Source organism: Diabrotica undecimpunctata, chromosome 2, assembly GCF_040954645.1.
Source record: "Diabrotica undecimpunctata isolate CICGRU chromosome 2, icDiaUnde3, whole genome shotgun sequence".
In the NCBI taxonomy this organism is placed as follows: Eukaryota; Metazoa; Arthropoda; class Insecta; order Coleoptera; family Chrysomelidae; genus Diabrotica; species Diabrotica undecimpunctata.
The window spans coordinates 171,457,936-171,469,341 of record NC_092804.1 but is presented as its reverse complement, the minus strand read 5'-3'; the positions used below and the strand labels follow the sequence as shown (position 1 = coordinate 171,469,341).

At 32.6% G+C, this 11,406-nt stretch overlaps 1 protein-coding gene across 1 annotated transcript; it reads left to right on the top strand.

Moving 5' to 3' along the window:
• Positions 1 to 10,896, top strand: Vha55 (V-type proton ATPase subunit Vha55). Its single transcript, XM_072524009.1, has 6 exons — positions 1 to 160; positions 1,291 to 1,578; positions 1,802 to 2,105; positions 2,224 to 2,425; positions 5,713 to 6,051; positions 9,722 to 10,896. Exons 1-6 carry the CDS (start codon positions 76 to 78, stop codon positions 9,986 to 9,988), a joined length of 1,485 nt encoding a protein of 494 aa, XP_072380110.1. The 5' UTR covers positions 1 to 75; the 3' UTR covers positions 9,989 to 10,896.
• The last annotated feature ends 510 nt before the right edge of the window (positions 10,897 to 11,406 follow it).

Genomic DNA, 11,406 nt, shown 5'->3' with positions numbered 1-11,406 from the left:
CCACGTGAATATTCGATAATTTTGCAGTTGCTGATTTTTTACGGTCTGTGATAGACGTCTCCTGTACACGTAAAAATGGCTTCGACGATATCAGCAAGACAGGCTAACAGAGAACATGTTTTGGCTGTATCTCGAGACTTTATATCTCAACCAAGACTCAGTAAGTATTATTTTTTATATTGGTGCCATCTTTTCTACAAAAAAAGACTGAAGATTGGGTGGGTCTTGATAACTAATGGTGGACAAGAATCTGGTCATATGACCAAAATTTTGATATTATTATTGATTATTTTTGGGATCCTGAATGTTTTAAAAATATTCTTCCTGGGATTTGTGTTTTGTTGAAGTGTTTTTTGTTCAGGGGCTTTAAAAAGTAGACTTCATCAGCTGTTTATGTTATCATGTGACATCCTATGATATTGCCACTCCTAATAATATAGAAAATTTTGACAAAAGTATTAAGTAAATAATATACCAAGAACTGTTTCTAATGACCAAATATTTAATTAATAATGTAAGCTTAATTGCAGTAGAGTCATTTATATTAAGGTAGTTAAAATTTCACTTTAATTTCTTCTGACTTAGCCCATCAATAAATTATTAGAAACAAGGTCCAGTTTGAGTGGCATTTATTGGAAAATATAGTATATTACATTGTAGAAAAGGGTTAAGCTTACTAATATTCGACATTTAATAATTAAAACAGTATTTCTTCTATTTAGAATGAATAGAAAAGTTGTTTTCTTTTTAACAATTAATTTATTCTTATTACATTTGGTTAGTATTAATAAAAGCTCAGAACAATGTGATAATTTTATTTTTTTAGTAAGTTAAGTTTTGGCAACACCTAAGTTTTTTTTGGCAAGTAAATTTCGTACTTTCTTGCAGCAGTTCCATAGTTGAAAATGTTATTACTAACTTCTAACTTAATCTTTAAACAGTGATTTTTTAAATTACACCAGAGGCTATGAGGTCTTTGAAATACTTTAAAGATGTTATGAGAAATAATAAGATGTATAGTTTACTTCAAGTGTTAACTAAAGGAAGAGTTTTAGATATGAGTTTATGTTTTGACTTCCACACTTGTAAAAAATAATTTGTAATAGGCTTCTGGTGATATTGGTATCTTATTTTATTGATCTTAATGCTTACCAGAATAGGAAAGCTAATTTTTAGACATTTATTAAAAAAATCTTCCTGACAAATTTATAAACATTGAAGTGTTTGCATCATTCACCCATATAGTAATAACTTTAAAGAGTATTTTCAATCAAACTAATTACATTTTAGCTTACAAAACCGTTTCTGGTGTCAATGGTCCACTAGTAATCCTTGAAGATGTCAAATTTCCTAAGTTCAACGAAATTGTCCAACTAAGATTATCTGATGGAAGTTTAAGATCAGGTCAAGTACTTGAAGTCAGTGGTTCCAAGGCTGTAGTACAAGTATTCGAAGGTACATCAGGTATTGATGCCAAACACACTGTCTGTGAGTTCACAGGAGATATTCTCAGAACTCCTGTCTCTGAGGATATGTTGGGAAGAGTATTCAACGGCTCTGGAAAACCCATTGACAAAGGTAAATACAGCATGAAGAAATATGCATTTTTAAATTTTTATCAGACTAAAACAACCTATTTTTGCTTCTCTTCTTTTTTGGAACTTTTACTTCAAATTAAATAAATAAAATAAAAGAAAAACTATTCAAAAATCAAATAAAAAAATCAGTCAAAAATTGGAATTTTTGACTTCATGTTTATTATGCATTTTAAAATAATATTCTATGAATTATGTAACTTTAGGCCCCCCAATTCTGGCTGAAGATTACTTAGATATCCAAGGGCAACCTATCAACCCATGGTCCCGTATCTACCCCGAGGAAATGATCCAAACTGGTATCACTGCCATCGATGTGATGAACTCTATTGCTCGTGGTCAGAAGATTCCCATTTTCTCAGCTGCTGGTCTGCCACATAACGATATTGCTGCCCAAATTTGTAGGCAAGCCGGTCTTGTCAAAATTCCAGGCAAATCAGTTTTGGATGATCATGAAGACAACTTTGCTATTGTTTTCGCTGCTATGGGTGTTAACATGGAAACTGCTAGGTAAATACAACTCATTGTAGGCCATATTTGGTTTATTAATAATAATTATTAAAAAAATCCAGTATTACATAAAACATTTCATAATAATCGTGCAACTTTTAATTAAAATTAATTCCAGATTCTTTAAACAAGATTTCGAAGAAAACGGTTCTATGGAAAATGTATGTCTGTTCTTGAACTTGGCTAATGATCCAACCATTGAAAGAATCATCACCCCGCGTCTTGCTCTAACAGCTGCCGAATTCTTGGCTTACCAGTGTGAAAAACACGTGTTGGTCATTTTAACTGACATGTCTTCATATGCTGAAGCTTTGCGTGAGGTATGTACAGCTGCTTTTTTCTCTCAGAATTCACATTTTTATGTTTTGTTTCAATTAGTTCAAATTATACCTGAGAAAGTTCAAAACAAGTTCTTGAAATATGTAGCTTATACCTTTGATTTATTCCATGGAAGTACAAATTTTACTTATAAAAAAATGCTAAATATACAATTACAGACCCGGAGCGAAGGCTATTTGGGTCAAATTAGAAAAAGTATACATTTTTTTTAATATGAAGATGAGGTTCAACTGTGCACAAACGCCTTAAACTTCTACAATAGGTTGAAATATTGTGCAAGCAGGTTTTGTACTGTAAGGAAATCACTTTACCTTATAAATATTATACAGAGTGCTCCACGATAACAAATAACTGGTATTATCATCTAAAACTAATTGGTCATATGCATTTTAAAAAATTCGATTTAGTAAATTTTAGACCACCCTGTAGAGCAACAAAGATATCATCTATTCTGGATAAAGGATGATTAAAATCTTTTAAATACTTGTTCACTGTTTTTTATTATTAGCACAAATACGAACATTGCCATTTACCACACTTTTTGCAAGTAAATTTTTTATATTTACACTTACTAAAGGTATGATTTGCTTTATTGTAGTAATTACCTTTTACCTCTGCTGTAGTTTCTGATTCTGCATTATTAATTTTTCCACTTTTTTACTTTGTTGCAATCTTTTATCCTCCACTGGGAGGATATTGCGAAGGATTTTCTTCGCAAAACCTCTCTAGAATTGGCCTCATGTCTACCACAAATTTATCTTTGACCCGGTATAATAATTTGTCGCCAAAATCCCATTGTGCTGCTTGGTTTTAAATTTTCAGATACCAATCGTTAACTGACTCTTGTTTTAACAAATCAAAAAATACCCTCTTTCTGTACACTGACAACCTATGCTTTCTCTTTGGGCTTCTCTAGGTTACATAGGTCTCTTAAAAGTTGATAAAATATCTCACTTAATTTGTGATTAAAGTAATTAAAGTAGTGATGTGATTAAAACATATAATACACATACAGCCTGGGTAATCATCTATCATCAGTATGGACCTTACGCGAGGTGAAGTGAGAAACACCTGTTTAAAAAGAGAGAGGTATATTAGGTCCGCCCTTTATATCGTCAAAAATGCATTAGTGGAAATAATAAAAGAGGGGAAGTTCAATGTTGATAAACTTACTGGTTTTATTTGACCTGTTGTCTTTTTAGCATTTGAACAATGTTCTAAGATAATCAAATTTGGGTGAATTAATTTAAATGGCAGCTTACTGTTTTTTATTGGGAATATGCCACAATTTTACTTTACAATAAGTGTAATTTAACATTTTCATTTCCACTTCGGAAATCGTTTTATATAAATAAAATTTATTAATGTTTCATATTTTAAGTACAATTTCCGAATTTTAAATCTATACATCAAAATAAGCTTATTTTAAAGTCACATTGTGCCTTATTCAAACTTTTCAAATTGACGAATAATGGCCAATTTTATCTTAAAACTTACGCAGTTACCTCCAAAAAGAAATACTTAGCATAGCGTTCGGCCTGTCTCGTATGCAGTTTACCATTGAAGAGAACGGACGAATGGCGATGTTGCCAAAATTATCTTGTTTTATTGGAAATTAGGTTACAATTTCGTCAAATAAAAATGCAAATCTGTAAATTTCTCATGGATTTAAGAAATTTTGTACCAGTATTTGTGTCAATTAGTGTTTCATTTTTAATATCATCCAGTTTTGAATGGCAATATAACCGCGCCACTGGTCGCCAATTTTTTTAATCAATTCAATGTTTTATTTCAAATATGTAATAAGGCAACCCTGCTGTTGTTTCTTACATATGAGCTGGATCGGAAATAATCCTCTGGCGTGCATGAAGAATGTGGAGAAATATGATTATCTTTGTCTATTCGCTGAAAATATGATTTTATATCTGTGTTAGATATCCTGTTAAATTCTACTATACCGACCATAAACTTTTACCTACCTTGTATAATACAAAGTGTTGCTTTAAATGTTCCCAAAAAACTTTAAAGTCATCAACCTGTTTAAAAATGGCTAATGAAGATACACAGCCTGTATTTACTATATTAATAATTTTTTGGTAAAACATGGCATTTTTATCTTCATTTCTAGGCATTTTGAACTATTCAAATGTTTTTTTCTTCAAAATATCTGTTAAATTATCTTCCTCGTCGCCGAATAATTGTTATGTAGTAATAATAAATTGTACATGGCTCTTAAACATCTATTTTAAAGAGAATGTGTTACAAAAACATGGGCATTTTACAAATTGCCAAATACCACCGGTTATTTATTTATTAATATATGGGATTACTCTATTAAATAATAGAATTAAAGTTAAATTATATGTTAACATACAGTATAAAAATCAATCTCTGTAATTGCTTACAAACTAAGTGAAATTAAAACATTAATTATAAATATTAATTATATATGAAACAAGATGAATTAAAATAAACAAAAAAGTACCTATAACTTGTCAAGGCTCTTTTTATCCGATTTTTAAATGAAGCCAAAGAGACACCAAATATTTCTCAATTGTTCCTATTTATAATGTCCAGCGTTCGCTCAATGGGTGAGTGCATACCATAATTTGTAGGTGAAAAGGTATATAAAACAGATCAACATATCTGAGACTTCTGTATGGAACATATAAGCTAATAGATTGGAGAAGTTCAGGACAACAAATGAAACCATTTATTAATTTAAACACAAATACTAAATTACAGTTATCTCGTCGGGTTTTTAATAACTTCATGTTGAGTGTTTTTAAAATATCTGTATAATCATGATTAATAATGCATATGTTTAATTTATATGCACAATATCTTAAAAATTTGTTCTGCAATCTCTCCAATGTTGTAGAATGAACTTGGTATTGTGGAGACCATACAATAGATGCATATTCCACTTTAGATATTACCAAAGCATAGTAAACCGTTCTTAAAGCCCAAACAGATAGTCTCAGACAGTTGCGAACGATAAAGCCTAAAGATTTTAATGAATTAACTGTTACATCACAAAAAATGGTATGTCACAAAAAATACATAGTGACTTGACAAATGACAGTTTTTAATTTTAACACAGAAATACACACAAAAGATCACACAATCCTTACAATTTGGCGCTTTGCACACTTTTTAGGTTCAAAAATTGTGCATTATAGACGATTCGCATATATTTACCACCTACTTATTAGGAACTATTGTTTCGAGGTGGAATTTTGTGGTAATAAGTTTTTCTATGTTATAGGTATCTGCCGCCAGAGAAGAAGTACCCGGTCGTCGTGGTTTCCCAGGTTACATGTACACCGATTTGGCCACCATCTACGAACGTGCCGGTCGTGTCGAAGGCCGTAACGGTTCCATCACTCAAATCCCCATCTTGACTATGCCTAACGACGATATTACTCACCCTATTCCTGACTTGACAGGTTATATTACCGAAGGACAGATCTACGTCGATCGTCAATTGCACAACAGGCAAATCTATCCACCAATTAACGTACTGCCATCTCTCTCACGTTTGATGAAGTCTGCCATCGGCGAAGGTATGACCAGAAAGGACCACTCTGACGTTTCTAACCAATTGGTAAGTTTATGTACAATTGATTATGGTATATATTTACTGACAGATTATTTTTATAATGAGACAGGATATTGACGTATAATTTTAATAAAAACCACACGTTTTTAATTTAAATTTATAAATTTTTAATTTTTTTATAAACTAAGTATATACAGTAGACTTCCTCTATAACGAGAACTGAAATGACAGACTAATTACCTCGTTATAAGCCGATCTCGTTATATCAGACAATCATAATACTGTGCATACATATGAATCTGTAGTTTTCTAAACCATTAACTTCCTATAGTGAAGCCATTCGGAGCAATATAAGATGCTAATAAATATTGTTTGAATGGCGTTTTTGAAAAAAAGTTATTTACTTTTATTGTCAATGAAATATATTAAAACATAAAAGAGTTGTTTACTTTTATTATCAATGATATACGTTAAAACAAAAAGCTGTACTTATATTTTTTCCAACTACATAATGTATAAATCGTATTTTCAAGGATAACATAAACTATTGCTTCTGCAATTTTAAGAACTCTGTCATTTTTAACTGCTTTAAATGGTCCAGTATCATTCTATCATATATTTTCTAAAGATGTGAAACAGTTGTATTTATTCATTGTAAAGAAGTTTATTGCGGGCTGCAGTTAAGTTTATTGAGGGGCTGTTTGAAAAGGTATTTATTTATAGCCACGACCGGACTAAAAACGTAAAAAACACGTTTTTGGATCTTATTTTCTCTCGTTATAACCAAATTTGCCTCACTATAGACGGTTATAGTTCAATAGAAATTTCACGGGACATCTAATGTATCTCGTTATAAGCGAAACCTCGTAATAACTGTGTTCGTTATAGAGAGAGTATACTGTAGTACAGGATTGCATATGGAATCTCATATTGAGCTCCAATACGTCACTAGAACATGCAGACTTTTTTTTTCTAACTTTTTCAGTATCATTGTACTTAAATTTACTGAATTTTATTAATATAACGCTCAATTTTATAATTAAAGTCATACAAATTAATTGTCTTTTATCCAAAATGTGTTGTTTGACAGCCTGTGCAGAAGAAAGAATGATACCCTAATCAGAGGAACAAGGATACCCAACATCATGTGCACGATCTTAGATGCTGTCTCTTCAGATGTCTCTATTGTCTCAGAGTGTACACGATGTTTATCATGTAAAAATCACACAAATTCGACTATTGAATATCGGGACGTGCAGCCACTGTTGTTAATGTGTTCTAGCACGAAACAATGTATTGGTTTACGAGTGTCATCTGCTAAAACCCATCAAAATTACTGTCTAAATATCCTCATGACCAATAAGACCATCAAAGATGTAATGCCTGAAGGTTTTTAATCAAATACTCTAATTGTTGAGCAGTGATTCTTTATTTTTGTTATCCATTACCGTGAAAAAGGTAAAAATTTATAAGAAACGTGCAATGTAATATATTGGCAAGAGTTATATTTTTTATAAAATGTGACATGTACGAGCCTCTTCCCATATCAGTTGACCCACCTATGGAATTTGCAGTTTAAGTCGATTACCATAAACAAATTATACTCTGCATGTTTTTATAAGTTCCCATATTAATTAGTATGTCATTTTTATTAATATTTTATTAAAAATATTACCCTTGTGATTTTTTCGTGTGATTTTTATTACGTTGTTTTTTTCATAATTTGCAGCCAGCCCTTCTATGGTATTGGAAAACAATATTGTCTCATCTGTATACCACAGGTTATTGAGCCTCCATTTATTCACATGCCTTCATCCATATCTTTTATAGCCTTTTCAAAAATGTGCTCCGAGTACAGATTGAATATCAGTGGTGAAATTATGCACCCCTATCTCACTCCCCTTAAGATTTTGACCTGATCTGTATATTCTCCATCTATACGGAGCACCGCTGATTGATTCCAATACAGGTTAGCTATTATTTTTAGGTCTCTTCCGCCAATCCCTGTCCTCTTCAGCATTTCCATCATTTGTTCATGCCTGACTCTATCGAAAGCCTTCTTGTAGTCAATCAGGCATGCAAGAACATCACAGCTGACATCTCTACATTTCTGAAACAATACCTGCACGCTAAATAAAGCTTCCCTCGTACCAACTGCGTTCACAGATCCAAACTGATTGGGCGCAATTTGTTCCTCGCATTTCCGGTAAATTCTTTTGTGGATGACTTCTAAAAACAGCTTCAGCAGGTCTGCAGGAACTTCATCAACTCCCGGTGCCTTTCCATTCTTCATTTGTCTGATGGCTGCCGTTATTTCACTGGTAGGATTTCGGGACCTGAATTTTCTTTAATGGTGGGTTCTTGTATTGTTCTAAGGTTGTGGAAAAGTTTCTCCAAGTATTCTTCCCATACTTTCTTTTTATCTTGTTTGGTTATGGCAAGATTGCCTTCATCATCTGATATTTTTCCGCTGTTGCGTTTTCGGAACTTTCCAGCTATTTCCTTCAGCTTTCGATGGACATTGAAGTTATCATATCGACTCTGATACTCCTCTATTTCTTAACATTGTTCTGTTTTTGTTTCAACTTAACTTTTCTTATCTTTCTTCTGACGTATTCTCTTATATTCTTGGAGATTTTCTTTGTTTTTTTTTCTCTGATCTATAAGTTCCAGTATTTCATCGGTCGTCCACGATTTGCGTTTCTCGATATCTTTCTTCAGGCGTTGTTCTTTTACTTCTCTGACTGTTTCTTGTATGATGGTCATACTTTCCTCTATAGTTCTTGCATTTCTGCATTTTAGCACCTTTGTATTGAGGTTTTCACTCACCTTCAGTCGAACATTGGGATCTTTCAGTTTGCTAACATCATACTTCTTCATCGACTTACTTGTAACCTTCTTCATTCTGACTTTGAAATTACCTACAACTGGTACATGATCAGAATTTATGTCTGTCCCCAGGTATGTTTTGACAGATGTACAACTGTTCCTACAACTCTTATTTACTAGCATGTAATCAATCTGATTTCTTACAATCCTTCCCACAGAATCCTGTGGTGATTTCCAGGTGTACAATTTTCTTGGATGTAGCTTAAACCAGATGTTCATTATTACTAATTGATTTGCTTCCGCAAAAATCTCCATTGTATCTCCCCGATCATTCCGGTTTCCTAGTCCAAATGGTCCAACTGCAGATGATGTTTTGCTGGCTCCAATTTTGGCGTTGAAGTCAACCATGACAATTGTTAGATCTTGCTTTTTCAACCTTTTCACGACTTGATTAATTCTATGGTATAGTTCTTCTACCGCTTCGTCTGTTCCTTCTGTTCTAGGTGCATACACTTGAATTATATTGATGTCGATTGGTCTTGCTTTCAGTTGCATGAGCATCACTCTTGCTGAGATTGGGATGAAGTTGTCAACAGATTTTACCACTTCTTTTGTCAATACTCTAAACTAATCAGAGGCGGCGTCCACACTCGTTGGAGTCTAAGATACTAATACTGCATTCAAATTATGTGCATATTCTAAGCGGGGTTTGGGGAATAGCTACTCGGTAGGGTTATTACTTACGGGAAAAAATATTCGAATGTGAATGGAGTAGCCAAACACTTAACAGCGGTATAAAAAGTATTCACTACTGTCGGCGCCGTTTTTTTAATTAGACTTAAAAGCTGTTTTTATATTTAACTAATATCTGTTATATTTATTACAGTATGCTTGCTATGCTATCGGTAAGGACGTCCAAGCCATGAAAGCTGTAGTAGGTGAAGAAGCTCTAACACCGGACGATCTTCTCTACCTCGAGTTCCTAACGAAATTCGAAAAGAACTTCATCACCCAAGGAAACTACGAAAACCGTACCGTCTTCGAGTCATTGGACATCGGCTGGCAACTACTCCGTATCTTCCCCAAGGAAATGTTGAAACGTATCCCTGCAAGCACATTGGCGGAATTTTATCCAAGAGACGCTCGTCACTAGTTGGTTTATGTATAAAATTTATATATATTTAGGAAGTTTTGTTAGGTTTGTTACAAATATGTCCACTTATTGTATCGATTATTTTCAATTGAGAGATATTTTACCAATTCAATTTAGCCGATGAGATTCTACGGTGTAATTTTTGTAAATACTTAAAGAGCGTGTTTCAAAAATGCGCTCAATATATATCAATACAGAGCAACCTTTTTTTCTTTATTATTTTTTCACTCTACAGTCCTGTTGAACAATTATATCTCAAATTAATTTTACTAAGTGACAGTTCCATAAGTAAAAACGTGCAAGGGCTATGTTTTTCGTACTAAATTTGAGAAGAAAAATTGTGTCGCTCTGAAAGAAAGATTACTTGCATAAGAACATTCATTAGATGAAAATCAGCGTCATATTTTCAGTTTATGACATCTCCAGACGATACTTTTTGCGTCAATATATTAAAAGAAACAAACAGCAGCAATTTTGGGACTGATATTCTTATGTGAGTTGTTTTCCTAATTTGTCCAATTTTGAAGAGTCTACAACTATTTACTTACGATTTAATTAAATTAGATGAACATAAGACAATACTATATTTTTATCATGTAAGTTGATATTCCCGATGTAAATTGTTGGCACAATGTATCCTCCAACTTGATTTATACATTTATTATACTTTTGTTTGTCTATTTTCCGTAATAGAGTGGAAAAATTAACATTCCATTAAATGTCATTGCCCAATGTATAAAGCAATATACCTCTTACCATTCGATGCTTTTTCAGTATTTTAATTCTAGATGGTGAACGGAGATTTTTCTTGATGTAGGTTTTGACATTTTCGATGTTACTGTAAAAATCTAATTTTATGTTAAATAGATTAGTGTACAAAAATGTGAATAAACACTATACATATGTTATTCGTTCGTGTTTTACTTTATTTTCAAGAATACCCAACTTGCTATCTCCGAAATTCTTGTGAAAAAACCGCGCTACCAAAGATAATATACCATTTAAACCAGTATAAGGGAACAATTTGACATTAGTCTAGCATTCGATAGTTAGCGCTGTTGCCAAGAAAATGATTTTTTGTCGACTTTGACATCTGTCATGCAAATCATGATTGTTAAAATTTCAGAAAACTAGTAGAATATACCATGAGTCAAGAACTATGGTTATTTTCCAGAGGAAGCAATATTGCTAGTAATACATATGAGGAGCAGACTTTCTATATGCATTTTGTCGATTTTGTTTTCAAATTGTCAATCAAAGATAGCATCGCAAACTATATGTATATAGCTACCATTTTATGGTACGAAAGACGTTCTAAATGCATTTTGTTGTCTGCAAATTAAATGAAAAAAATACCATGAACTTTCTATGTGCTGTATGTCCATTGAAGGTAGACGAACTAACCGAAGTTTGTCCGT

Bases quoted from the DNA above. Each gene is read 5' to 3' on its own strand.
- Vha55 (XM_072524009.1), top strand. From the start codon at position 76: ATGGCTTCGACGATATCAGCAAGACAGGCTAACAGAGAACATGTTTTG. The intron at 1,579-1,801 runs GTAAATACAGCA...ATGTAACTTTAG, and splicing joins TGGAAAACCCATTGACAAAG to GCCCCCCAATTCTGGCTGAA. The intron at 2,426-5,712 runs GTATGTACAGCT...TCTATGTTATAG, and splicing joins ATGCTGAAGCTTTGCGTGAG to GTATCTGCCGCCAGAGAAGA.